This window comes from Exophiala aquamarina (assembly GCF_000709125.1).
Source record: "Exophiala aquamarina CBS 119918 chromosome Unknown aczIA-supercont1.2, whole genome shotgun sequence".
Lineage (NCBI taxonomy): Eukaryota > Fungi > Ascomycota > Eurotiomycetes > Chaetothyriales > Herpotrichiellaceae > Exophiala > Exophiala aquamarina.
The window spans coordinates 1,971,884-1,998,971 of record NW_013550586.1 but is presented as its reverse complement, the minus strand read 5'-3'; the positions used below and the strand labels follow the sequence as shown (position 1 = coordinate 1,998,971).

Here is a 27,088-nt window from a genome sequence, read left to right as displayed (position 1 = left end):
AGTCGGAGCAGGATGTGATGCCGAATCCCTTTGCCCCCTAATCCTTAATCGCATGGCATGACGGACCCGAGAGGCATGCCGTGAATCTTCCCAATTCCATAAGACTGAGCAAACAGGAACAGATGGAGTGAGAGTGCATAGAATTCACTCCCCAGTAGCAACAATACGCTATTAAAGTGTGTAAGGGCAGGGCAGAGTTAAACACCATGAAATGAGATGCCCGCCCTTTTCGCAGTGCCAGACGAGGTGTAACAATACCCTGCCAAGTCAACGGGAAGCATCCATACAGCCACGAATGCATCTAGTAACCTTGATCATCAGGTCACCTCGTTGATCTGCTTCGACGGTGGAGTACAAACATCTCAAGAAGTCGATCGTCGACCTGGTTCTCAGCTTTTGCCCTTGTTCTTGGAGGAGTCGACCACTAAAAGCTCCTCCCAGGAGGCCCAAAGCTGTTTTGCCCGATACCACCAAAAGGACTAGTTTGAACATGTTGACTATGTCCTAGGTTGGGACTTCGAATCTCGCCAACGCTATTCCTCGGCTGATTGGATGCCTCCTCGACAAATTTGAGGACATGTCCCCTCGTTTTGTCGATTATTACCTCAAAGGAGCCACCACCATTCTGGGAATTGCCTTCCGTGTCGCAAATGCCCAACATCTCCTCCATCGACACAACCGCTTCGCTAGGATCTTTGATGGAATTGACTTGGCGAACAACACTTTGCACAGGGTGATAGCCGTCCGGACTTCCTCCAGGCATACTGGATAGTTGACGACAAGCCTGAACTAGCATGAGTCTGACGGATACCGGCCGTGGAAGGTGGGGCCTTGACATTGGCTGGGGTCCGCTACCAATAGCTCCAAAGGGCGGTTGTGACCAGCCGGCGTTCGCACGCGCATTTGGAGGAGGTCCCCAATTTCCCGCCGCCGGTACAACAGGGTTGAAACCGCCCCAGCCAGGAGTGCCCAAGCCAAAGGCTTCTTGTTTAGGTTCTCCAAACCCGCTTGCAAAAGGCATTCTCGAGGATCCCGGTGGACCAAGAGCAGGAAGGGTCATGCGCCCATCAGGAGCCCCTAGGAAAGGCTCATCTGAATCGTCCAAGAGTGCCTTACTTCCAAGTTGGGTAGTTAGCTGGTCGAGCTCTGCATCCGGTGATTTTTGTTGATGTTTTTGCTTATCAGGAGTGGTACTTGAGGGTCGAGCAATAGGTCCAGGTCGGGCGATAGGTGCTGGTTGACCTGTAGCATCGCCAGATGGTTGTCGCGAATGTGGCGGTGGTTTTGAGACTGGCTGTGGATTCGGGATCCCTGGGACTTGACCTGGGCCGGGAGGCACAAATGGTATCTGGTGTCCTTGATATGGTCGCGGAAACCCTGGCGGATATTGCATTCCATTTGGTGCAAACCTCTGCTGGTTCCCCAGAGGTGGACCTTGGTACATGGGCATGGGTGGCATCATGTTTGGCATCATGCCAGGTCCCATAGGAGCTCCATTGACACCCAGGCCAGGAAGGCCATTCATGTTAAATGGATACTGACCGCGGCCATGATTGTTAAGAGGAGACCTAGGGGCTGACGGTTGAGGATGGTGCAAGACAGGTGGGTGACCATGTGTCTTTGTCGTTTGCGGAGGTCCAGGAGTCTGAGGCATTGATACAGTTGCAGGTGAAGCGGAACTCCTCGAAATTTCCGTGCTCGCCTTCTGAGATCGTGGGGAAGAGCCGTGTGATTGATGTCCGGGTTGAGAAGTCTGCCGATTTCGACCGGGTGTCGGAACTTTGGGAGGGACAACAGGTGTTGCAATTTGGAAATGAGGAGACTGAACGTTTGAAGGCTTAGGAGCAGGATGTAGACCAGGTGGAAGTGCCACTGGTTGGTGCTTTTGAGGCAGATGTTGACCAACATGGTTTTTGCTTTCCTTCTCGGTCCTCACAGATGCTTCCTTTCTGGCTTGGTCTTCTTTGGTTTTCTTCTCTTTGTCGTCCTTGGCTTTTCGTTCTCTAGCCTCTGTTTCTTTTGCTTCTCGTTCATCACGTTCTTTCTTCTTGGCTTCCTCTCGTTTTAGGCGATCCCGTTCTTTCGCTTCACGCTGTTTTCTTTCGACTTCGGCTTGTCGCTCGCGCTGTTCTTGCTGCTTTCGGTGCTTTTCTGCCTCTTTCCTCAGTCTGTCTTCCTCGGCAGCTTTCTTCTCGGCTTCGCGCTTCTTTCTCTGCTCCTCCTTACGTCGACGCTGCTCTTCTGCCCGCTTTTCTTCAAGTTTCCGAATAGACTCTTCTTGAGCAAGCTTCTCAGCATCCTTCTTAGCCTTTTCTTCATCTTTGGCCTGCTTCTGGAGTCGCTTTTTCTCCTTTTTCTTGGCAGCCTCACGGGCTTTCTTTGCTTCTCGCTGGATGTCAAGTCGAGACTCTTCGTCCAGTTCTTCGAGTAATTTCTTTTGACGTTCGGCGGCAACTTTTTCTCGATATGCCGTTAGAACACGTTGTTCAAACATCCGAGCGGCAAATATCTGGAACATCCGTCGACCTTCTTCCATTCGCTGTTCTTCGGTCATGGAGTCCTTGTGAAGCATTAGCAAGGCCGTTTATATGGGCAAAGGTAGAAGGAAGATGTACCATTTCGTCGCCCTCGAAATCGTCCTCCTCCTGGCTATCGTACTCCTCATCGTCTTCGTCGTCATAATCATCGTCATCATCGTCTATAGGAGGATGATTGTGACCTTGATGAATATCACGATGAGCATATGCAGAGGAAGGGTAGCGAATGTCTTCCTCACGTTGCATTCGCCTCTCAGCCAACTGTTCCATCATATCTATGAAGTGCTTGCCGTCGTTCTTTAACAGATCGTCTGCCACAGTAAGAATGCCATCTAGATTACCAGTTAGCCTGAACATTCTTCATAGTAAAAAGATATGTCCTCTGACCCTTGACCGTCAAGCTATTCCCAAACTGGAAGAAATCGGGTGGACCTGGAGGTAGACCATGACCGTCAAAGTCGCCTTCTTCGTCGCTGTAAGGTTCGTCATCGTCATCGTCATATTCGTCGTCGTCCTCAAGGTCATCCTCATCCTCATCAACCTCATGTACTCTTCCCCGGGAAGGGTAGGAGCCTGCCATGGGTTGAGCGACTCGTCTGAATGGTGTCCGAGCGGGAGCCATTAGTTGGGGAGCGTTCGAAATATCGCCGTTGTGATTCGCAAACTGTTCGAGTTCCTCGTAATATGCATCGTAGAGGACTTCAAGTTCTTCCTCGATCGCGGTCCGCTTACGTCCACATACCGAACAACTACAAGAGTGTTTTTGCTGTTCTTTCATCTTTCGCAGTACGGCTTCCTTCTCCACTTTGACCAACGACCGCCGCTCGTCCTCGCCCAATTCCAGCCAAAATTGCTTAATATTCTCTCGCTCAGCCTGAGTAGAAGTATTCCAGATCTGGTCATTTGACAGTTTATGAGAAGCGCGAATGGCGGCATTGGACATGGGAGGAATGTTGGAACGGGACAAGGCGGTTGATGTTCTTGAGATGGGATTTGAGTCATCCAGGTGGTTCTTTTTGTTTTTGGACTTCTTCCGTTTGCTTGTATGTAGCCATGAGCTGTCATGCAGGGACTCGTCATGGGGAGCATAAGCTGGGTCATCATCACCGCTGTAGAAGGCTTCTTCTGGGCTTCCAAGCTCGGGGTATGTTGAAGGATCTTGAGGTTCGATATAATCGGGCTCCTCGGTAAAATAACCCTTGACAGGGCCTCGACCTTGTTTGATGGGAGGAAGGATACCGTTCTGCTGCTGTCCGTTCGATGAAGGGATGTCGTTCTCGGCAGCTCGTTTGGCAGCCTCCTTCTGCCGTCTCTTCTGCTTCTTGCGGTTTATTTGAGGCTGTGGAAGTTCCGCAGCAGATTCGGTGGTATCGCCATTCTTGGAGGAGTCGTGGGTAAGAGGGAGAGCCTGAGGTTTTGCAGCATTGGTGACCGGGGTCCCCTTCTTCTTAGAAGGCATCTTGGTTAAAGAGAAACCGCCAGAGCGGGAGGGAAGGATGGGTGAGTTGTTTGTTGAAAATGGGATAGAGTCTGAGGCAATTGACCGTTCCAGAGGACATTGCACCTGCAGTCGTTACATCGTGGGGCAAGAGAGCCGGGTGAGCGATAGAAGCCGGAAATGCAGCTTGTACGGAGACGCATACGGCGCTGAGATAGCACTTCCCTGTCAGACGTCCGAGTAGTGTCATTTGAAACCGTAAGGTTCGGAAGCCAGATGCGATGCTGGGTGCATGCTAATTATTCTTGACCAGCACCTTCCTTGCTCCAAGCCTCAGCATCACCATCTCCTCTCCATCTGCGTCTGTGTCTGCGTCTTCATTTCCACCCTCCAACCTCTATCTCTCAACTGCTCAGTTCAGTCCACCACCCATCCAAAACTCTCTCAATCCTGCATCCGTTTCTCCATCGCAGCCTCCCCATACTCAACTACTTATCCCCTAACCATTGGATTTCCCTTACTGTGGTGTCTATTTGTGGCTGCGCCTCACCACTCCGCCTTCCTGTTGGACAAGCCTTCTCTGGACCCCACGAACGACCATTCTAACCTTCGAACTAGTCTCAGGCATTTACCTTACGCCTTTTGAGACCACCCGAGTTTGTTCAGAGTCCCGAGACTGAGACCGAGTTTGAGACTGAATTGCCGCCGTCTATCTGCTACAACACCTCCGAGACTTGCACCATACATCTAGTTGAATACTACAGTTACGTCGCACACCGCTCACAGTTGATCCACACCTCAGCTCGCTATAAGAGCTCCTCTGTCCCGCTCACGTCGCCTTCTTCCATCTCCCTGACCACTTACCAATCTTTAAAGAGGCGCATCCACACCCCTTCAATCAGTTCTCAACTCCTTCACAGTCGCTCGCCCGCACCCGGTGTCGAGTCGACTGAACACTCCCAACCATGACTCAAAATCAGGCACAACAAAATGTCATGCGAAGGTACGTTCTTGCGGGCACCACCCAGCCATAACCCTGGCCGTTCTCTTCGGTTTATAATTACTACAGCCTCGCGTAAGCCAAGCATCTACTGATCATTGAACAGGAAACTTGTCATAATAGGTGACGGTGCTTGCGGCAAGACATCTTTACTTTCCGTCTTCACCTTAGGATATTTCCCTACACATTATGTACCTACCGTCTTCGAGAACTACGTCACAGACTGTCGAGTGGACGGTCGTTCCGTTCAGCTAGCATTATGGGATACGGCCGGACAGGAAGACTACGAGCGACTGAGACCCCTAGCATACGCTAAATCACATGTCATCCTCATTGGATTCAGTGTCGACAGCCCAGACAGCTTAGAAAACGTACGGCATAAATGGATCGAAGAAGCTCGAGAGCGATGTCCTGAAGTACCCATCATCCTGGTCGGTTTGAAGAAAGATCTCAGAGAAGACCCGCTCGCCATCGAAGAAATGCGAAAGAGGAGCCAAAAGTTTGTCACCGCACGAGAGGGACAAGAAATGGCACAAGCTTGCGGGGCTCGCAAATACCTTGAGTGTTCGAGTTTGACAGGCGAAGGCGTCGATGATGTATTTGAAGCAGCCACCAGAGCAGCACTCTTAAAATTTGATGGAAAGCAAGGTGGTGGGGGTTGCTGCGTCATTCTCTAAGCAACGACTGAATAGGCTGTTCTGACGCTGCCTTCTATCTTGGAAAAGCTGGAATTTCCGTGACGATCCATTTTCGGACCCCGGGTTATGATGGAGGCACTTTCTATACGGAGTTTGACGGCCATCTCCACAAACACGGATGCAAACGATCCGTGATGAAAGGCATATTTCACGGCACCTACTTGTGTCAAATGGGTGGGCATACCATCGGAGCCCCGGTTCATTTTACGTCTTCAATTGACGATCAAGCTCAGCAAAACGACCATTTTGTCTCATGCCTTTAACCTTTTATTTGCTCGACCTTAGCGATCTACAATGAAGGATTCTCTCATTCCAACTTTCCTTCTTGCTTTCTGACTTATACGAATTTATACAATCTAAAGGAGTTAGGGTTCGGATGAAAGGAAACCAAAAAGCTGGATGATGTATAGATACATATTTTGTTGTAATGATTCTTGTGAACTCCACTTTGATATACTTCACTGGCCTTGCGCACTTAACCACTGAGTAAATGGTGGTTTAATGTTTTTTGTCGGGCGCATATTGTACAATTCCCATCCCCAATGCGTCCCATATGAAGCCCCATTTTGCGTTGCCATAGCTTCACGAGAACGTCTCACAGCCAGATTAGTTTTCTTGGTTGGGAGCCATAGCTAGCACGTGCCTTTTCCCTCTCTTTCCGCAACAAAAGGAGCAACAGGAATCACACGGCGACCCAGATGACCAAATCGGGCGGACCCAACACATCGAGGGAATTCCATCCATCCATTGAATCACACATCGAAACCCCTCTGCAGCTTCTCTAAAAGCGCTTCCATTCAGCATCCCAAATCATCGCTTTCTTGCCCAAAGAACCCTCAGCCCCCACGCCACCCATCCCAGTCGAGCCGACCCACTCTACAAGTCCCCTTGCATACTCAATCGGCACACCACCGCCGCGTTCCGGAATGCTCCAGATGCCGGTCTTCATCTGGCCCCTGCGGAACAGCCGCCCGCCGTCGCCCGCGCCCATCCGCAGCTCTTCGTTCGCCGCCGCCATCGCGTTGTACTGCCGTTCTAGCTCGAGCTGTCGGTGCTGTTTAAGCTTTGATTGGTATAGATTCCATGCCCGCTGGATCGTCCAGTGTCGCAAGTAACGGTTGCGTGAAAAGCGGAGCGGGCGCGGTTGGAGGGTCGTTGGGTGGTGTAGGAAATATCGGATTAGAGCTAAAGGAGGGAAGGTGTCAGTGGACCGGAAATGTCGGTGGGAACAGTGCAGAGGGAGACGGGGCGGAGGGAGCGAGTGAATGCTATAGCTATGTGGGCATATAGAAAGAGCGCGCACCAGACTGAGCACGCATCGAAGTCGGGAAGCTTCACCCTCTCATGCCGAAAACGGGCATCCAAGGTATATAGATAGCACCATAGATAGAAAGGGGGCACCGAAGCGGGGGTATCGAAGGAAGGGTATCCTCCGAAGGCCGGAAGCCGCATGACGCAAATAAGTGCTCGCATAGCACCAGAAGACAAATAGGCGTGGGAAGACGCGAAAAGAAGAGGGGTCCATAAACCAGTCCGGTCACTCACTGATTCTCTGATCCTTCTTTGCACCCTTTCCTTTCTTCGCAGAGCGTGTGGCCGTCGTTGAGAACGATGATCTCAAGCTCGGTAGCGATGCCACCAATGATTTCGGTGTCGTGGATGTGGCGATGCCATTGGTTCTGCTCGAACTGAGAGCGGGCAAACGCGCTGGTTGTATAGTGCGGATAGCTTTGGACTGCGAAGACGGGCGGAGTGGGATTTGAAAAGCGCTTGCAAGAGCAGAGCGGATCGATGAGGCGTGCATCGTTTTTCGTTATCACCGTCGACGAGTTTGCAGAGGGTATCTGCCCCACACTATAAGCGCGTGGAGAAAGGGATTCGAACTTGCTGTGAAGGAAAGTGGTCGATGTTGTCGATGAGATTGAAACTCTTCGAAGAGAAAGCTCGCAGCTACGATTGGGAAGTTTCTTTGGCGCGAGGCTCGCGTCTTGGCGTGTTTGCTGCCACTTGCACGCGAGTCAAACAAGAAGCACGTGACGAGATTCTGGCATTCAAGGTGGGGGGGGGGGCGCTCACTTGAAATACCAGTAACTCCACACGTCTAGTAGACATTTCATGTCAAGTCCGAGGCATTAGCAAGATGTAGATTCTAGACATCTGGGGGTATCTATCTTATTGCATTAAGACATGAGCAAAGAACGGTCTCCTTCTGTCTTTCTCTTCATTGCATTATCCGCTTGAGAAGACGTACTACCGGCTGCTTTCATCCCATCCAAACATATCATGTCACGTATTTTTTCGTCACCTTGTTGTAGTCCATGATTCGCCGCTGCCGATGACTCTGAGCCAGTCGCCATCTGCAATAAATCACCAGCGCATCCTTCAACACAACAAACAAAGCTCCTCCCACTACACTCCTTCCCCACTTCGTTCGGAGGAGACCTGGCCGGCCGTTCATGGTGTTGGCAGAGCCTAGCCACGCCGATGGCAGTGCAAGCTTCAAGAGACTGCCCATCCCAGATGCCACGATAGGGAACGCCAGCGCGCCAAAGATAGTCTGTCCAATCGTCGATGTCCCCTCCACAATCATATCCCCGCGATCACCCAATAACCGGTGGACATGATTGTTTCCAGGCTGAGCAGCGTTCTGACCATCCCCCCCAGCAGGTTGATCACCAGCTTCATCCTCGTTCTCATCTCCACCATCACCTCCGGCATCACCATTCAGATCAACATCAAACTCGATGACAAGCCCTCCATGAGCTCCCGCTTCCGCTGCCTCTTCTGCATTTGCTGCATCTGCTATATTGTTCTCTTGTCCTTCAACTGGCTCTTGGTGACGGGGTTGCACCTCTGAGAGCCATTTCTTATTCAAATCACAAAAGGCTTGATGATAGACCCAATTGTAGGCCGTTCTCACGGCGGGCAGACATGCGAACACAGTACTTGGCAAGGGAGGCCATACGGTCATGTCGATTTCGAACCTCTCAGTGATCTGGGTTGACAAGATAAACAGGGTGCCTGATGGTAGGACAAAGTCGGCATAGTTGGTGCGAGAAAGGACCAGATTTATGGGAACGAGAGAATAGGCTGCGAGTGCGCCATAATGGCGAGATGACAAGGCATATTTGAAAAGACGTTCGGCTTCCTTTTCACCAAACACCACATAGACGGAGCTGAATCCATGAATCCATAATCCCGTCCACATCGAGCCCAAAAATGACAGTCCCACGGCAGGCAACACGAGCTTGGCCAAGGACCTGTCGACTGTACGATAAGCATCAACAATGTAACTTCTTGGTCTTGCAATCTTAATTTCCGACTTGCACTGCGGACAGAGGATCTGTGGAGGACCTTTCCGCCTGATGGTCTTTGGATCCTCTAGGTTGGCCACCCAGTCTAGGAGACAATCTTCATGTGCTGTCAGACTGCATCTGCACGGTGATCTCCATACTGGAGGGTTTGTCTGATCATCTTCACTTGCTTCACTCATACATATCCAACATTTCTTGCCGAAAGTAGAGGTGCGAGAGAGGTTTGCAGGTCTTTCCGGATCACTCTGACTTGGCGCATTGTTTTCTGATGTATAGGAAGCGGGGTTATTTAGAAGGCTGGTATCGGAGTCTTCAGAACTCATTGCGTAGGTGGTGGGGAGGAGAGGGCAGATTTAACGCGGCCTTTGGTTGTGCTGTATGTCGAGCCCGAAGGATTCAGAGGGGTTTAGAGGCGGAAGCTTGAGTTCCACTGACGTGAAGTTTCGAGGAAGACAGAAGGGCAGGGAGAATGAAGGCGTGAAGCTGCCCTTGCCGTTGGGACCAGGTCAAAAGGAGATCGTGTGAGGTGATAAAAGTTGTCCTGTGAGTTCGCGGCTAACACCATGGGACGAGGCTTGCAGCAAGATGCCTAGGCTGCGCCGCTGAAGAGGATCTATCCGGAAGTCGCAATGACGTTTTTCCGTACCACGGGCTTACATAAGGTGGACATGGACGGCGTGGATGAGAGACGACTACACTAGCTTCCACCAAGGTGACATTGACCACGGGGAAAGAACCGATATGGATTTGGTTTAGTTTTCCGCCTGTGCGCCGTCAAGTGTGGGCTAGTTTTCCGCATCACCCTCCATGGGTTAGCTAGCAATAGTACTCCGTACACACTTGCACTCCCAAGTTCGTCAATACCACTCTACCCTGATCTCAACAATTGATTCTCGAAACTTTCCTCTTTGACTCTAGTCGGATTCAGTCCTTCTCATCGGATCCAAACATATTTATTTTCACTTGGAAGAAACTCCCAAAGCATTCTAACGACCAACTATTCATCACCGAGAGATTCATACATCAATATAAATCCGATACTCTAGTGGCTGTTTTGCACCATCTCGCTCCGAAAATCTATCAGCTCTTTCCAGGATGGCTGCTTTAGTCCCGCAAGTCGATAGCTTAGATGTGGTCTACGCTGGTGCATCTGAGGGCAACCAAGTTCCTGAAGCCCTGAAGGAACGTTTTGTCAACCTGATAAAATCATTCAAGCAACAATATGGTCAGCAACCAGATTTCGTATCCCGGAGTCCTGGCCGAGTCAACATCATTGGCGAACATGTCGATTATTCCTTATATAACGTCCTACCTGCAGCAGTCACGGTGGATGTTCTGATCGCCGCCCGGATCATCAAGAATTCGGGAAGCCAACCGCTCATTCGAATTGCCAATACCAACCCGTCCAAGTATCCCTCCAAGGATGTGACAGTCCCTGAGTCGGGCACAGTCGAAGTGGATAAAGAGAACCACTCATGGAGCAACTACTTCCTGGCTGGCTTGAGCGGGTCATTGAAGTATCTTCGTGACAAGCTGGGCGAGGCTTTCAAGACCAACGGGCTAGAACTACTCATTGATGGCAATGTCCCTGCAGGAGGCGGACTCTCCAGCAGTGCTGCTTTTGTGTGTGCATCTGCTCTCGCCGTCATGGCAGGCAATAACCACCAGATATCGAAACAAGATCTTCTCGACCTCTCCATCGTCTCAGAGCGTGCTGTTGGTGTCTTTTCCGGAGGCATGGACCAGGCTGCTTCAATATTCTCTGAACGGGGCTACCTGCTCTACTGCACATTCTTTCCCAAGTTCTCTGCCGAACACGTATCAGTCCCCACCTCTGACCCGGAGGTAACGTTCTTGATTGCGCAGTCATTCGTCACGTCGGACAAGGCTGTGACTGCTCAAATTCACTACAACCTACGGGTGGTGGAAGTAACTTTAGCCACCCTGGTTCTGGCCAAAGTACATGAAATATCCTTAAATCCAGATCACAGCTCTCTTGGCTTCTCCTTGCGGAACTTCCAAGAAGAGCTGATCAAGAAAGAAGGACTTGGCAACAGCGACGCAAGATCCCAAGTGGAAATCGTCACCGAGGCCATAAACGCCAAGCTTGACAGATCCAGCTACACCCGAGACGACATCTCACAGATCCTGGGAATCTCTGTCGAGCAGCTTGAAAAACAATATATGTCCAAGTTTCCAATCAGGGCGGACTCATTCAAACTCAAACAGAGAGCTTTGCACGTATTGGAAGAAGCAGGGCGCGTGCTCAAATTCAAAGACATTCTGACCAACACAGGAAGCCTTGACCAAGATAAGCTGTTATCACTGGGCGGACTCATGAACCAAACCCAAGCCTCATGCAGAGATGTCTATGAGTGTTCATGTCCTGAAATCGACGACATTTGTTCGATATCTCGAAAAGCCGGTGCATACGGCGCTCGTTTGACTGGAGCCGGCTGGGGTGGCTGCACTGTGCATTTAGTTCCTCAAAGTAAGGTAGCCGCAGTCGTCGAAGCGCTGAAAGAAGAATACTACTTCAAGAAATTCCCGAATATCAGCGAGGAAAAGCTTCAAGAAGCAGTGGTCATCTCGAAGCCAAGTCAGGGATCTTCACTCATCGTCGGCAAGGCATTGGATGTATAGCTGGTGTTTTAACACAATGTATTATGTTTGAATGCTATGGTTAGTTGGGTCTAGAACAGCTTTGCAGTCGAACTTGACATGCATAAGTTACGGAATAACGATTATCCGCAAGCCTCGAGTCGGCATGAATTTGGTATTTTCCATTAGAACTTCATTCTCTGCAGCAATTACAACTCTTATACTCAAGGGTGATCCAATTGGGATAATGAGGTTGTGCATTCCCCATATCTCATTACATATGCTGACATCAGTGATGGCTATGAACCACAGAAGCCGAGCTTGAAATTAAACCAAGACTTCCTACCCATGATTATCTCAGTCGGGCTAACTTCATGTGGTCAGTTCACTAATCCATAATATCAAGATCTCCAGCCGAGACATCCACCTTGTCAGAAGGACGCCTTTATCTCGAGAGTAATCAGCCTCCAGCTTCCAGACGCTGACGAAGTTGTCGTTTCGACTTGTCCTTGATGATAGCGCGGGAAAAGCTGAGAACCATCTCGGGAGGCTTCCGAATTGTGACTGTGTCTGACACGAGGTTTTGCTTTTCACCTCTGTTTTACCTCGGAATCTCTGACCTCGTATTTGTCTGAAACCTAAGTCTGAACCCTAAGCTTACCAAAAGCTGCCGCTAGCGAGCCATTATTGATCACCCCCTCTAACACAATCCTTGCGATTTCAGCTAACTGAGCAGATGCCAAAGAGTCGGCCAGCTGCCCAGAGCTTCCCCGACTTCCACAAGAGGCAACGCTGATGGCTCCCAGCGGCTACACTACTCTCAGAATTTGGGAGACTGCTCGGGGACCCATTTTGTTCTGACCATGCGGCCGAAAGGGAAGAATACGATTGTTTACTTAAGGTCTTCGATTCGCTCCATTGTCGCTGGGCCGAGTTCTAACTGTGATCGCTTACGCTCTCCTTCTCTATTTCCACTCGTTGCTCTGCTGGGGCTATTATCTCGCATTGCAGTAGCCCCAGATGCCTGTCAAGGTCTATCGTTCGTCTTTCCCCGATATCAAGCCAGTTGATATCGACCTTGTGAAATTCGTCTTCTCAAATCCGAACAATACGCCTGAGGATCGACCGCTTTATGTGGACGCGATAACTGGAACCGTTCGCACATTCGCTGATGTGAAGCGGAGAACCAAGTCCCTCGCACATGCGCTGAGAGAGCGAGGAACCAAACCAAGAGACGTCATCGCATTCTTCAGCCCCAACAGCGTTGACTATGCCATTACATGTTATGGCATCATGGGGGCAGGCGCAACGGTCTCCCCAGTGAGCGCGGCGTACACTCCAATGGAGCTGCAGGCGCAACTGGAAACATCCTCTGCCAAGATTCTGATCGCTCATTCATCGGTGATCGAAATCGCCGAGAAAACACTCAGGTCGATGCCGCATGTGCAACTGATCCAAGCAAATGGAGACCGTGATAAGCATGGAAACCCTACGGCGGAGTCTCTTGCCGCAACAAGTCCCGTGACCGATCTTGTCAGCATTGAGCCTAGTGAATCAAACGAACGCCTGAGTTTCATGTGCTTTTCCTCTGGAACAACAGGCCGTGCCAAGGGCGTGATGACAACCCATAGAAACATGGTCTCCAACCTGCAACAATGGCATGTACACTTCCCAGAGGATGTGGTTGGAAATGCGACACATGTGACGTTTCTCCCTCTGAGCCACATATACGGTTTGACCAATTATGTATGTATGAGCCTGCTGGTGGGAAATACAGTGGTCGTTTTGCCACGCTTTGACCCTGAAGTGTTCCTAGAAAACCTCCAAAAACACAAGCCTGAGATGTGTGTGGTGGTGCCGCCTGTGATGTTGTTTCTGGCGAAGCATCCCTTGGTGGAGAAGTATGATCTGAGCAGTCTGAAAAGGCTCGTGTCCGCGGCTGCACCTCTGAGTGTGGAGTTACGTCGGGAAGTCGAACAAAGGTTTAAGAAATTATACGGGACAAAAGTGTATGGGCTACAAGCCTGGGGAATGACTGAGACCAGCCCTCTAGCAACAGCTCTCCATGTCTCACGCCTTGACAAACAACACACCGTTGGCAATATAACACCCAGCATGGAGTTCCGTGTAGTCGATCCAGAGACTATGAAAGATGTGGAAACAGATTCCAATGGCACCTCCAAACAGGGGGAACTATGGTGTCGTGGACCGAATGTCACCACAGGATACTATCGGAACCAGGAGGCAACGGACAACGGGTTTGCCAGAGATGAAAACGAGAAGCTGTGGCTGCGCACAGGAGACATCGGAACGATCGATAAGGAAGGATTTCTTTCGATCGTGGATCGCATCAAGGAACTCATCAAGTACAAGGGATTGCAGGTCATTCCGTCTGAACTAGAAGGGAAGCTGCTGGAACACCCTGACATCGCTGATGCATGTGTTGTTGGCATATGGGTAGAGGAACAGGCCACCGAACTTCCAGTTGGGTTCATCGTGGTCAAACCGAGTGCTAAGGCGAAGAAAAACAAGGCTATTATCGACGGCGTTCAGAAATGGCTGAACTCCAGAGTGGCAAATCACAAGAAGTTGAGGGGTGGCTTGTATATCGTCGACGAGATCCCTAAGAGTGCGAGCGGAAAGATCCTGAGACGCCAGCTTAAAGACTCACTGAAGACGAAGTCGGCTGCTGCAGGATCGAAATTGTAAATCGTGGCCGCTTCTGTATATGAATACCCATCCATGCTTTCAGCGAGGTTACTGTCTGACGCCGACGTTACCCTGGCCTGGGTCGCGCAAAGTCTTCCACCAGTATACATTTGTACATCAATATCGACTGCGCCACTCTCTGAGCCGACGGAACATTCTCCACACGAGGCTTGGAGAAAGTCCCTCCTGGCCCGTCGGCAGCGTCGTCATGAAGGAAATGCCAAAAAAGCATTGGGCGGTTGGGGTCATCGAGACATTTTTTCTTCGTCCCCTGCCGGTGATGCTGAGCTAAACATCGCCGTGATTCGCCAGAGCGGAAACCGGCAACCAAGGCCAGATAAGCTTAGCCAATGACCTATCTTCAATTTCCCAAGACGTCCGATCTCGGTCCTTTTGGCGGGATGTTCATTTGGTCCAGCTCCTCTCGGTACCTTTCCTTCGGACTCCAGTTTGTTGGAGTAGTACTCACAAATGCAGAGTTTGTTATCGAGACGAGAGACCGGCCAGACCGGCGCTGTATACCTTCCTTTCCACTGGTCATGATCAAGGATATGGTCCCTATTAAGCTTAGGGAGTCTGGCCCCCTAGACCGGTATGGGGCATGATGAAAGTCTCTCAAGACGGTCGACACGCCCTGAGATCATTGATACCAACCTATCTTGCCCCAGCATTCAATCTGAGTCATTTTCTATTTTCTGAAACCTGCCTTAGTGTTACCTACTTTCGTCCACTTATTGTTCACCGTGTTTTGGGAATGAGCATTCATATCTAGCCCTTTTACCCCCTTTCTTATGGGGGCTCAGTGACGCACGACCTTTCTTTCCATACACAAATCGCTCTCGTTCTTGAAAACTATATTCCCGACCAGGAATGTTTGACGGATATCTCTTGTTTCATTTTCAACCGATATCAGAATGACCGGCGAACTCCATCATGATGCCATCGAAGGAGACCAGATCATCTCACGAGCCAGTCCGATTCACATCCAATCAGACCCAGTCGAGGCCCACCATCTAGACCTCGAAAGGACTCCAACAGCACCATCGAAGAATCATTCTGGTGATGGCAGGCACGATCTGTGTCAGATCCGGTCGACAGTCTCGCACCACGACATCCACGCCATCCCAAGTCACAGCAGCTCGTATATCGAGGTCAATGCCGCGCAGTACGAGCGCTTTACCGAACGACGCAAGATCCTGATCACCAGTGTCCTCTCACTATGTGGCTTTCTCGCCCCGATCTCCTCCACGACCATTCTCGCCGCCATCCCCGAAGTCGCTGCCACGTATGACACCACAGGCAGCATCATCAACCTGTCTAACGCCCTCTACTTGATCTTCATGGGCATCTCGCCTTGTCTGTGGGGCCCACTATCAACCATCTACGGCCGCCGGTGGATATGCATTATCACGGCTGCGCTGTTCTTCGTCTTTAGCATCGGCACCGCGCTTGCGCCTAATCTCGCTTCATATTTCATCTTTCGTATGCTCACCGCCTACCAGGGGACGTCCTTCCTCATCGTCGGTACCTCCTGCCTGGGAGATATCTACACACCCACGGCCCGCGCTACGGCCCTGGGGTGGTTCCTCAGCGGAACACTAATCGGCCCTGCGTTCGGGCCCTTCATCGGAGGAATAATAGTCACCTTCCGCTCGTGGCGAGACATCTTCTGGCTCCAGTCCGCTCTCGGAGGCTTCGCCACCATCTTGGTCATCTTTTTCCTACCCGAAACCATTCCCGAGAAAAAGATCGAAGAACTGCGTGAACTCCCGCGCAGGGAGCGTGTCAGGAAAATCATCATCGGCGTGTCTCCTTTCAGGGTCGCGACCCTCCTGTTCACTTACCCGAATCTTTTACTCGCTGGCCTGGCGTCTAGCTCATTAGTATTTAACATGTACTCGCTGCTGACTCCAGTACGGTATGTCCTGAACCCACGTTTCCACCTGACTTCGCCTATCCAGTCTGGTCTGTTCTACATCGCCCCAGGCTGCGGCTACCTGGTCGGCACGTTCATGGGCGGACGCTGGGCGGACTACATGGTGAAGAAGTGGATCCGAAAAAAGAACAAGCGTGTCCCAGAAGACCGTCTTCGATCCTGTTATGCCTTCATCGGCGGAGTCATCCCGGCATGCATGCTCATCTACGGATGGTCGGTCGAGAAGGAAGTCGGAGGTGTTCCGCTCCCCGTGCTCGCCATGTTCGTGCAAGGCGTCGCGCAGCTGTTCTGCTTTCCCAGTCTCAACACCTACTGTCTGGATGTCATGCAGGCTAAAGGTCTCTCTTCCGAGGTCGTTGCCGGTAACTACATGATCCGATATTTCTTTGCTGCGGCTGGCAGTGCAGTCTGTTTGCCTGCTATTGAGAAGGTCGGCGTGGGTTGGTTCTCGACGATCTCGACTGCTTTTCTTATTGTTACTGCTGTTAGCGTATGGGCCACCACTGTCTGGGGCGAAGGCTGGAGGCATGCCGTTGATGCTCGCAAGAAGGAGAAGCGAACCGCAAAAGAGGCTGAAAAGTCGAAAGTCTGAGCATCAGCACCCAGGGCCAAAAGCAGACAGTTTCACTCGAAAAACGGACGCCTCGGACGAGTCCAAAGAATATCATCAAGCGTCGATGGTCACGCTATGGTCAAGTACCTTGATGAAACTAAAGGACGTCACCATCACAAGCACTCTCACAATCCCTCTTCAGACGCTTGCTAAGTCAGAGGTGGTCCAGGACGTCTGGGTAGCGTTAGCAGGAATTGCCTCCTGACTTAATACCCAGTGAAAACACTCTGGGAATGAATGAGGGAACTCCTACCAACCCTTAGTTGAACTAGAATCTGATGCCCTCCAGCCTCAAGTCTACCTGTTAGCAATCCTTACTAGTTAACCTTGTCGATGGGGGCGCTGAAATCGTGTCAGTATGTTCTTGAAAGCTTTGAAATGATCAGAGCTGAAATGCCCTGAAATGAAGATAGCTGTCAGCTAGCCTCTTCATCGGATCCATCATGTGTGGATAAGAGACAACGTTTCGGAATTTCGTTCTCAGCATATCAGGTATACAAACTGAAGGGACTAGTGTTGAGTGGTTGAAGTCTGATCGATCCATTCGATTGGAAAATTATTGATGGAGATTCCGGAAAATGCTTGTGTAGACCGGATGACTTTGAAACAAATATCCTATCAATTATCAAGAAGTGTCAGATGGAACAATAACCTTGAGAGGGATCAGTCAGACTATAGATAGATATAACATTACTCAATGCTATCCTCATCGAACTTGTTATATATCGTTACTTCTTGAGCCTAGTGCAGCAATCTAAGAAAGTCCTCGTCAAGACACTGACTGCTAGAGATAGATCGTATTCGGGGAGTGCCCGCCGCATCTTTTGAGAGACAATCTAATATGGCTGGCTTTCCCACCCCCCCCCCCCCCCCCCCCTCTCTCTCTCTTGATCTTTTCAGTATGTATCATTAGTCAGCGAGGATTTCAAAGCCGGTGGAGCTACCTCAAACACAGATGGATGTCTACAACGGATGGCTAAGAGTTTGGTCCAATATCAAGAAGTCACAAGTGCGTTGAAGTTGTGTCAATGGCGGGCAACTTTTTGTGGAAGTCCCAGTCGTAGCTCGTTTGGTGATGCCCAGGAGGCCGAGGGTGAGGTAAATAGTGCAAGAACAACGGATAAAAAGGCGACTGAGGGGACCATTCCTGGCTACCAACATTCAACAGAGATTGTGGAACCTTCGATGATGAAGGCTCTAGTCGTCACCGAGGTGGGCAAGCCTCTCACGCTCATCACGAACCGGCAAATCCACCATCCAGGTCCATCTCAAGTGCAGATTCGAGTGACGGTCGCCGGGGTGAATCCACACGATCAAAAATGCCGCGACAGGGGCTTCTTAATCGCTGATCGCCTTCCCGCCGTCCTAGCCAACGACATCGTCGGCCGGGTCACCGCCAGTGCTGAAGGAGTCGCGAAATACTCACTGGGAGACCGCATCTTCACCCAAGGCAGTTCCGGTTCCGGTTCTACCCAGAACGGGCTGCAGCAGTATGCGTTGGTGGATGTCGACTTCAGCGCCAAAATCCCTGCCTCGATCTCCGACGACGAGGCTGCCACTCTGCCCTCAAACCTCTTGGCTCCAGTGGTAGCATTCTTCCACACAGACACGCTCAACTTCCCTCCGCCTTGGACCCCCGCCGCGTCGAGATTCGACTATGCTAGTCAGACGGTCTTGATCATTGGCGGGGGCAGCAATTGCGGCAGGCTGGGCGTCCAAGTCGCGGCGCTGGCAGGGATCGGGCGAATTGTCGTTGTGGGCGGAGAGCAAGCCGAGCTGGAATCCTACGGCGCGACGCACGTTCTGTCCCGGCACGGCAGTGAAGAGAGCATCCTTGCCAGGGTTTACGACGTCGTAGGTGACGACCTCGTTTACGCCTACGACGCCGTCAACGATCCAAGCGAGCAGCATCTAGGCGTGAATGCTCTGTCCTACACGGAAAGGGGGGCGCTCGCCCGCCTCGTGACTTCCGGCCCGCCTGATGACACCAAGATCCGGCCGAAGCCGGCGGGATATGATGTCAAGAATGTCTATGGAAGCTCGCATCTCTATCGGGAGTTTGCAAGGCAATTCTGGGACATGCTCCCGGGTTATCTTGTGGATGGCAAGATCAAGCCGTTAACGCACTTTGAGGTTTTCGAGGAAGGCTTGGATGCGGACAAGGTCAATGAGGTTTTGGATGGGTATCGAGATGGGAAAAGAGTCGTGCAGCCTCATTTTCATGTTTCCGCTGGATGAGCTGCTTTGGGAACAAACAGAATCATGCAGGTTTTGGCAGTTAGAATGCGGTACTGGTGTAGTAGCTTGTGCACTTCAGAACCACTCTTGCCGGCCGTGCTGGTGAGCTGGTCGTTGGGAGCTAGGATGGCCAGACTTGTGGTCTTTACAGTCAATATGATGTTTCCCGTTGAACCCCTTCCGGCTTCAGCCTTGCCTGAATTTCGAAATTCCTTCAAGACAACCATGTATGATGTCCAAACCATGACAACTGGGGGGAAAACATCTGTCAAGCTGTACCGACCAATATAAATGCAGCCGTATAGTGCTAAAAGGTCCATCTTAGCAATGTTGCATGAACCAATACGTCGTTGCTGTCGCCAACTCTGGATATTCTGTCTCCTTCTCACGTCACGATCAGAACCAAGCCATCATCCCATGTACTAATGCCGAGCTCAGTCTTAAGCAAGCTACGGGAGCTCAACCACAACCTTCTGATATGAAACACCCTCCCTCCATCTATCTAAAGCACCCTGAATGGCTTCGAGCCCTTGACCAACAACAAGCGGAGGAGGGACACACTTAAAAGTTCCGCTGGCGAGACCTTCAGGAACCATCTTTCCCCAGACTGCAGGCCCGACTTCGTTGTCTAGGAGGGAGGTGCCGTACACTAGTCACAGAATTCATGTTAGCCACTTTTGGTATCTCTGAGCTTTGAGATAAAGCCGTTTATGTCTGGCTCACCTTTAGTATATCGAACATCACTTGGCAGATCATCTGCAAGCGGCATGACTGGTGCAAGGACTGTCGAGACTAATTTCCTGCCATCAAGCTTACTTGCTATTTCTGCGCACTGCTTAATCGCTTCAGGCACTAAGACAACACAGTACACACCACCGAAGTCCAGGTGCTTCAATTCTGCAATGATATCATCAACGACGTTTGCCTTGGCGTGGTCGAAAACATATTTAGCACCTAAGGACTTCATGGAGTCGAAATTGCGGGTGCTGGAGGTCGTTGCGACATCGTAACCTGCGGCTGAGACCAGTTGAATCGCACACGCGCCGAGACTGGTGGCGCCGCCCCAGATAAGGACGACTTTTCCTCGGTTACCCCCAGAAGTAGAGAGTTGTAGTCCCAAAGTATCGTTCTGGAATAGCGCGCTGGCTGAAGTCGAAACTGCCAATGGCAGGACAGCCGCCTCAGAATAGCTGATGTTATCTGGAATCTTCGTAGTACCAGCCTCTCGAGCCAGTGAAAATAACTGGAAAGCTCCTCTTCGAGAATCCGGGCCATCACCACCACCATATGGGTCCAGGGTAGCGACCACACGATCTCCAACCTTGAGATTCTTGACGGAGGATCCCACAGCCTCGATCTCTCCGGCAGTGTCACAGCCTCCAATATGTGGATATGGAAGTGGTAACATCCCTGCGGCCTGGATAGCCCAATCGACCGGATTGATGGCGACAGCGTGATTCCTTACAACGACCTCGTCCGCAGAAGGCTGAGGCATTGGTGCATCATCCACTTTCAATGGTCTAGCCTGGGCGGCCGTGAGCCAAGAAGCCTTGTTCGCCATGGAACGAAAGGTTTATCTGGGAGGTAGGAGAGGTGTATAAGTCTGACAAGGTAGCTAGTGAAGCAGATTGTTGGAGGAAGTCTCAGAAAATACGGTCTCGTGCCGAGCCTTTAAAATATCCGTGTTCTCACCTGCTGTTGCAATCATTCGGCTAGCATTGTCAGCTGAGGTCCGGCCTTAACATTACCTTATGGTATATCCACGAATCAAAGAACTTTGTGCATCATCATGATTCATGGCAAGCAATAACATAGGCTGGGTCTGTGGAAACCTGGAGCCTGGCCCATGAACCTTGTGCAATGTAAGTAGAACTCTGCAATGAAGGCCTGGTCTCAACACACCATGTTCAAGGAGATGACCCTGGCCACGTAGCTATTCATTGCGAGACTACAGCCTGGAAGGCGTCGCGACTGGTCCATAAGAGGAAGGAATGAAGTTGTTCCCTTATTTATGACGCCAAAGGCTATCGACGCTAACCCCCAGAAGGCTGAGGCGCAACGCTAACCTGAAAGGGCCTATTCGGAGTTTATGGCTGATTAACCCGGGCCCGTGTAAACTTCGATGACGGTAGAAGATGACTGATCTTCGGCTCTCTGGCTTTCTAGACACTTTCATATGATACGACTACTACTGTAAGCGGATCCCTCAAGATATACGTCCAGAGTCAAGGTATGATCCATCAGAGGTCACCACGCGTCTCCCACATCATCCAGTAAGAAAATGGTCAATCACGGCGTTTCGAGAGCATGTGGGGGATGCAAGCGGAAGCGCAAAAAGGTAAGCTGGAACAGCAAAGGCCCGGTTTCTGATACGATCCAAATGCTGACAGTTGTCTGGTAGTGTGATGAGAGCCGCCCGGTCAGTACATTGTCACACCTCTGAGGTTGGTTCTTTGGCAAGAGCCATCGGGCAATCACTCGACGCTTAGCGTGGCCGAGACATTTTGCTGACCCTCGCATAGGCATGCAAAAGATGTATCAGGGCTAAAGAAGGCTGCTTCTACCAGAACGAAGCAGAGCAGCTCTTTCGTCCATATCATGCCAGGGGTGAATCGAATTCGCAACGCATGCGCTCAGTTCGAACTCCATGGGGATCACGATTTGCTTTAGGCCATACCAGCCAATTATGCCGGAATGGCGAAATTGATCAACTTGCGATGGCTGTTTTTCTGCAAGACTACTGTGTCGCTTCCAAAGATCCTTCGATATCCAGAGGATATCTAAGCTCTCTGCAATCTATGCTTCTTGCTGGGAGTTCCAAGTCAAACTTGGCGGAAGCAACCAGGCTTGGAGCACTTGCTAGTCTTGGGAACAAGCTCGGAAATCCAGACATCACTCGACGAGCTTGCTTATCGTATCCTGAACTTCTTCGATCTTTCCAGGCTACAATATCCCGCGCTACCGCGATTAGTACCGTTGAGTCTCTGACGATTGTCGTTCTTCTTGGCTTATACGAGGTATCTCCTTACCACAGGCGGGTTGAGTTGCACGCACACTAAATATACATAGATGATATCTGCGACCGCTGACCAGTTTGGCGGCCATCGAACCCATTTCATCGGGCTATCGGCAATTTTGTCCAGCAGGAGTTCAGATGACGAATACCCGCCTACCGTAATGGTGTGCAAGACTCGAGCTCCAAATTTATCGATCACCTCTCTGAGTGAGATTTCAATTGTAATTTGCATACCCCTGATGATATTCTATCACCTGCCCCACTATTTCAACGAGTTTTTCAATTGCACACTAACTTAACCTTGTTGGTGTCGAAAGTGGCCTCACGATATCAGCATTTCATGCAACCCAGGCGCTGACAACCCGACGAATTCTCTCGATGTCCTCTTGCTTGGGTTCGGCCCATTTTTCCGGCAGAATCAAGACCTTCTCACTGACACATTGGTCCCTCCAGAGAGACTGCTTCAAGCCAGAGAATTTGCAATTTCCATGTACGAGGAGTTTGCGAGTTGGCCTTCAACTTTGCCGCAAGAATGGACGCCGAAGACCATCGGCTACCTCAATGGAACGGAAAGAAAGGAGAAGGCATTGGGCTCATTTGCCCTTCCGAGTCGTATTGACATCTACTTCGATTGTAAGTAATTCTGAGCCCAGTGACGAGAATCTAACCGAAGAGCTGACTTTGGTCGATCTTGAAAACAGTATTTGTGTGCGTCGTTTGGAATGCGTATCGCAAGTGCCGAATCCTGCTGCTTAATTTCATCTCGACATGCACAAGTCGACTGTGTGATGATGATGAATTCCCGCAGGTATCGCACTCGTACTCCCAAAAGAATCTCAACAAGGAAGTCCGAGAGCTGTCAGAAGCCATAGCGGCATCTATCCCGTTTCTCATTTACCAGAACCCAGACGCCTTGCTTGTCCAATCACCAGTGCATGGCGGCATGACTTCCAAACAAGAAACACTTCTCCCAGGTAGTGCACATGGTGGTCTTCTCCTGATGCATATCCTGTATGTTGTTTCGCGCCTTCCAATTGTCCCAGAGTCGTGCAGGAAGAGTTTCAGTGGATCTTTGGCCGAGATAGGTAATTTGATGGGTATTGGGCAGGCTACCCTGTTAGCGAACCCTTCGCTCTCCTTACCGACTGAGTTTGTCATGGATGGCCATATCATTGCATGGTTAGGCTCGATGATCCACCATTCAACCATCAAGACAAAGGCAGAGGATTGCAACTCCTGTTAGAAGCCTAGAGACTAAGCGTTCCCGAACCTTGTTCCTAATCGACGGTCACAGACGTCAGGTATGGCATCAAGCATGGGCGGTACTCCTGCAAGTAGGCAGCGATTCCTCGGAATTCGTTCTGTGCTCGTCCCTTGCACCACCAACGGTCAACATGACATAGAAAGCCAAGCCAGCATCCGAACAAGAGAATTGTCCTCGGGTCGAGCTGCTGAAGTCTCTCCACGAAACCTCTATCCACACCCTGCATGAATTGCATAAATTTCAGGCCGTTTTCTGTCGTCCTTGGAATATTACTCATATTGCAAACTCGACGCAGTGGCCGCAAATACGGATGAGTGCCACAAGTTGAGTCCTCCTTGACCTCAAAGAGATCCACCAACTCGTCAGGGATGCCGTCGGTTCCTGACCTGTCGTCATGAAGGAGAGCAAGATCAGGGTCTACGTCCTTGAAGTAAGGCATAATCACGTTGCTCGAGCCCCGTGTAGACGCTAGAGTGATCAGCTCCACAAGTCCAGTCTGCACCTGAAACCAGGAGAACGACGAAGAATCAAGTCCGTGCACGATAGCCCTCCTAGGATGGGAAACGCCATCATCCGTGAAGGACAACATGCTGAGGAACATAGACGTTGTCAACGCTGCGTCGGCCTGTTGGTTCCAATCATCATTGATGAGATCCCGAAAGATCGAAATAGCTCTGTTCCAATGCCCGAGTTCCTCGGTTGAAGGGGGGCTAGGTTGACCAGCACTGAATCTTCTATGGGCTGCTGCTACCGCCAACGTTACGTGCATGACGTGTGTATGCTGTGACAAAACAACATTAAATGGAAGATAGGGTCTACAAGATTTTGAGGGAGGCTTACCTCAAAGGCCATCCGAGGCACCTCTTGGGTGATACGTATCAGGTCACCATCCTGCAACGTAGCCGGAGAAGCAGCGATGACGAAATGATGCAGGAGATCGAGGTCGTGTATGGTAAAAAACGTCGACTTCTGCACCAGTATATCCGGGCTCTTCGCACCTGGCCAGAGCACTGTTGGCTTCGGTACTCTCCCCCTCATCCCAAGGTCTGCTGTTTTGAACTGATTGTAGGTGCAGGACAGTTTCCTTTGTGAGCATTTGCGACATACAGGTTTTTCCTCGTCACACTTACAAACATTCCAGTTAGATCCCACTACCCGGAATATATCGATTTTTAACCAACCTTGATCCGTCTCTGCTTGCATATAAAGCATCCTCTCTTCGACTTCGTGTGGCTCCTCTTTGGTCGATAAGGCTGATTCACCCAACGCAAGAGAGGTGTGGCGGACAGTTTTAGCACACCGAGACCTCTTTTCCCCTCCTCGTCTATCTCTGCGTGCGGCATGGCTTTTTCGGAGTGCGGTTCCAATCAGGAAATCGAAGACGCTGTGCAAAATTTAATGCGAGAAGACAAGGCCGCGTCTTCAATTAAAGGTCCCACGTTACCGCGTTGGTAGTTGTGCTTGGCTTTTGCTCTTCCGAATACGGGGGACACAGCCTCAAAGCTTAGTGTCGATTGCTCGGGTTGGTCGTTTTCCTCTTTTGGACTGGAAAGGCTTGGCTGCAGCCAATCAGCGTTTTTCTTTACTGGCCGTACGGTTCACAAGGCTGACCCAGGAGTATGTGTCAGCCGCTGTGGTTGCCTTGGACCTTTGAACCACACGTACAGAATCGCTTCAATTGGAATGGCAGAATTGCTGGGTCCTTCCCTCAAAGAACCACCAAGGTTCGACTATAAAATAAACCCCCCACCGCATCCAAAAATCGCGACTGCTAAGCCTTCGAACTGCCTGAAATCCTCAGTTTGCGGCCTCCAACCATGAAATCGTTCTTTCTCTACTTGCCGCTGCTCTTATCGCACAACGCGGTCATAGCCGCTCCATCAAACCCATGCTCATGCGACACCGAGGTAATTGATCTAGGGTTTGCGAGGCACAAGGTGACCTTGCGAAGTCAAACCCTTAACGGCCACCTGGTCAATGTTTACAAGAACATCCGTTTCGCAGAGCCAGCAAGGAGGTTCAATAGGCCTACATTTCCACCAATTGCGGATGATCCGGGAGTCGTCCGCACGGGCAATTACACCCACGACACACAGTGCGTGAGCGCGGTGCCTCAAGGAGTGGAGATTATATATCCAGGAGTCAACGGCACGGTCTTCGGCAGTGAAGATTGCCTGTTTCTTGATGTCTATGTCCCTGCTGATCTCCCATGCCGAGTATCTCAAACCTCTCCAAACAGCAAGAGTGCCGGTGTTCCAGTGCTGCACTGGCTCTACGGTAGTGCATATGCGTTCGGATCGAAGGAGTTTTACTTCACCCCACTTGGACTATTCGACCAGTTGCTTTCTCAAGACAGTCCATTCATTCTTGTCGTCAGCAACTACCGCATGGGTGTATATGGTTGGGCATCATCGCCGAATGAAGAGCAGACGGAGGCAAATATCGGGCTTTACGATGGACTGGCAGCACTGAAATGGTCGGAGAAATACATCCACCACTTTGGAGGCGATCCCAGCAGGATTACAGCCGGTGGACAGAGCACCGGCGCCGCCATAGTCGAGCTCTTGTCTGCGAGTGCAGAGGACAGATATTTACCGTTTCAGCAAGCGTTCATTTCGTCTCCAGCTTTGCCGTTGAAGTGGAATACCACTCAACGGAGGCGGGAGGTTTTCGACACCGTTCTGGATGCTGCAAATTGCTCTTCGCTAATATGCTTGCAAAGTGTTAGTGAGGAAGAGCTGCGTGAAGTGAATCGCTATCTTCTCAATGACGTCCCGAGTTTAAGCGGAGGAGGGAATTTCGGTCCTGGTATTGGATTTGGCCCAATCGTGGATGGCGATTTCGTCCCTGATCTCCCGGTTGGGATTCCAACGCTGTCAAAAAGCTTAGGCCGGCTCAAGGCCATAATCTCCGCCAACATGGCCAATGAAGTGTGTAAATTCCTCTTCAGCAGACCCCCTCTATGTCTGACACATATATGTGAGATGTTCCGGCGAAAACTAACTTAAATTTTCTTCGTGTAGGGCGCAATTACATCCTCCGGTCGTGGCATGCCAGAGGGATTCCCTAGCCTCGTGCGAAGGATCCTGCCGTCGGCCACTGACGAGACGATTGCCCGAATCCAAGCACTTTACCAATGGCCCGATGCAGCCCCTGAGCAGCTCGCATGGCAATGGACAGCCGATGCAGTCTTTGTTTGCCATTCCATAGCCATCGCAGAAGCATTGGAGACGTCCACTAGAAGATATGTCATGTCGATTCCGCCGGCGTATCATGGCCTGGACTCATTGTGTAAGTTGGATCCAACCTCGGCTAATTGTTGTTCCTTTCTTCTTTGGGGATGTTGAAGGCACAGAACGAGACGGGATGGCTAACATGAAAATATATTTGGAAAAGATTACTTCTACACCGACGACCAGATTACTCCGGTGCAAGACATCGCTATTGCAAGATCGCTGCAGGCGCTGCTTGGTGAGTTTTTGTATGGCTCTGAACCTGTGATGATAAACGAAGGGATCGAGTGGCCTGTCTACGGCGCCGGTAGCTTTCTTAACATCACCGCATTGGGGGCAAAAGTAGAGGACCTTGATGGTCGGGAAGCACAGCGTTGCGCCGTCATCAATGAAATCTTTGCAGATCAGAAGAACGGAATTTGAGTCTATGGATTGCTATAAAAGGGGTTGGCTTGATGGTCTTCTACATGTCTCGTTCAGAGCGTACAGCA

The 27,088-nt window shown here is 50.7% G+C and overlaps 12 protein-coding genes across 12 annotated transcripts; 7 read left to right on the top strand and 5 right to left on the bottom strand.

Moving 5' to 3' along the window:
• Positions 1 to 424: 424 nt before the first annotated feature.
• Positions 425 to 3,996, bottom strand: A1O9_02541 (uncharacterized protein; the record flags this gene model as incomplete). Its single annotated transcript, XM_013408113.1, has 3 exons — positions 425 to 2,560; positions 2,616 to 2,869; positions 2,925 to 3,996. The coding sequence occupies 3 exons, from the start codon at positions 3,994 to 3,996 to the stop codon at positions 425 to 427; spliced, it is 3,462 nt and encodes a 1,153-aa protein (XP_013263567.1).
• A 944-nt stretch (positions 3,997 to 4,940) lies between these two features.
• Positions 4,941 to 5,652, top strand: A1O9_02540 (GTP-binding protein rho2; the record flags this gene model as incomplete). Its single annotated transcript, XM_013408112.1, has 2 exons — positions 4,941 to 4,978; positions 5,082 to 5,652. 2 exons carry the CDS (start codon positions 4,941 to 4,943, stop codon positions 5,650 to 5,652), a joined length of 609 nt encoding a protein of 202 aa, XP_013263566.1.
• An 802-nt stretch (positions 5,653 to 6,454) lies between these two features.
• A1O9_02539 (uncharacterized protein) lies at positions 6,455 to 6,691 on the bottom strand (the record flags this gene model as incomplete). The annotated part of the gene is made up of 1 exon (XM_013408111.1): positions 6,455 to 6,691. One exon carries the CDS (start codon positions 6,689 to 6,691, stop codon positions 6,455 to 6,457), a length of 237 nt encoding a protein of 78 aa, XP_013263565.1.
• A 1,263-nt stretch (positions 6,692 to 7,954) lies between these two features.
• Positions 7,955 to 9,310, bottom strand: A1O9_02538 (uncharacterized protein; the record flags this gene model as incomplete). Its single annotated transcript, XM_013408110.1, has 1 exon — positions 7,955 to 9,310. The coding sequence occupies one exon, from the start codon at positions 9,308 to 9,310 to the stop codon at positions 7,955 to 7,957; it is 1,356 nt and encodes a 451-aa protein (XP_013263564.1).
• Positions 9,311 to 10,082: 772 nt separating this feature from the next.
• Positions 10,083 to 11,630, top strand: A1O9_02537 (galactokinase; the record flags this gene model as incomplete). Its single annotated transcript, XM_013408109.1, has 1 exon — positions 10,083 to 11,630. The coding sequence occupies one exon, from the start codon at positions 10,083 to 10,085 to the stop codon at positions 11,628 to 11,630; it is 1,548 nt and encodes a 515-aa protein (XP_013263563.1).
• Positions 11,631 to 12,608: 978 nt separating this feature from the next.
• Positions 12,609 to 14,297, top strand: A1O9_02536 (uncharacterized protein; the record flags this gene model as incomplete). Its single annotated transcript, XM_013408108.1, has 1 exon — positions 12,609 to 14,297. The coding sequence occupies one exon, from the start codon at positions 12,609 to 12,611 to the stop codon at positions 14,295 to 14,297; it is 1,689 nt and encodes a 562-aa protein (XP_013263562.1).
• A 914-nt stretch (positions 14,298 to 15,211) lies between these two features.
• On the top strand, positions 15,212 to 16,825 carry A1O9_02535 (uncharacterized protein; the record flags this gene model as incomplete). The annotated part of the gene is made up of 1 exon (XM_013408107.1): positions 15,212 to 16,825. One exon carries the CDS (start codon positions 15,212 to 15,214, stop codon positions 16,823 to 16,825), a length of 1,614 nt encoding a protein of 537 aa, XP_013263561.1.
• Positions 16,826 to 18,034: 1,209 nt separating this feature from the next.
• A1O9_02534 (uncharacterized protein) lies at positions 18,035 to 19,084 on the top strand (the record flags this gene model as incomplete). Its single annotated transcript, XM_013408106.1, has 1 exon — positions 18,035 to 19,084. One exon carries the CDS (start codon positions 18,035 to 18,037, stop codon positions 19,082 to 19,084), a length of 1,050 nt encoding a protein of 349 aa, XP_013263560.1.
• A 449-nt stretch (positions 19,085 to 19,533) lies between these two features.
• Positions 19,534 to 20,645, bottom strand: A1O9_02533 (uncharacterized protein; the record flags this gene model as incomplete). Its single annotated transcript, XM_013408105.1, has 2 exons — positions 19,534 to 19,733; positions 19,808 to 20,645. The coding sequence occupies 2 exons, from the start codon at positions 20,643 to 20,645 to the stop codon at positions 19,534 to 19,536; spliced, it is 1,038 nt and encodes a 345-aa protein (XP_013263559.1).
• A 1,156-nt stretch (positions 20,646 to 21,801) lies between these two features.
• On the top strand, positions 21,802 to 23,189 carry A1O9_02532 (uncharacterized protein; the record flags this gene model as incomplete). Its single annotated transcript, XM_013408104.1, has 5 exons — positions 21,802 to 22,101; positions 22,154 to 22,321; positions 22,418 to 22,733; positions 22,802 to 23,111; positions 23,144 to 23,189. 5 exons carry the CDS (start codon positions 21,802 to 21,804, stop codon positions 23,187 to 23,189), a joined length of 1,140 nt encoding a protein of 379 aa, XP_013263558.1.
• A 188-nt stretch (positions 23,190 to 23,377) lies between these two features.
• A1O9_02531 (uncharacterized protein) lies at positions 23,378 to 24,133 on the bottom strand (the record flags this gene model as incomplete). The annotated part of the gene is made up of 1 exon (XM_013408103.1): positions 23,378 to 24,133. The coding sequence occupies one exon, from the start codon at positions 24,131 to 24,133 to the stop codon at positions 23,378 to 23,380; it is 756 nt and encodes a 251-aa protein (XP_013263557.1).
• Positions 24,134 to 25,181: 1,048 nt separating this feature from the next.
• Positions 25,182 to 27,020, top strand: A1O9_02530 (uncharacterized protein; the record flags this gene model as incomplete). The annotated part of the gene is made up of 3 exons (XM_013408102.1): positions 25,182 to 26,294; positions 26,388 to 26,655; positions 26,761 to 27,020. The coding sequence occupies 3 exons, from the start codon at positions 25,182 to 25,184 to the stop codon at positions 27,018 to 27,020; spliced, it is 1,641 nt and encodes a 546-aa protein (XP_013263556.1).
• Between the last annotated feature and the right edge of the window lie 68 nt (positions 27,021 to 27,088).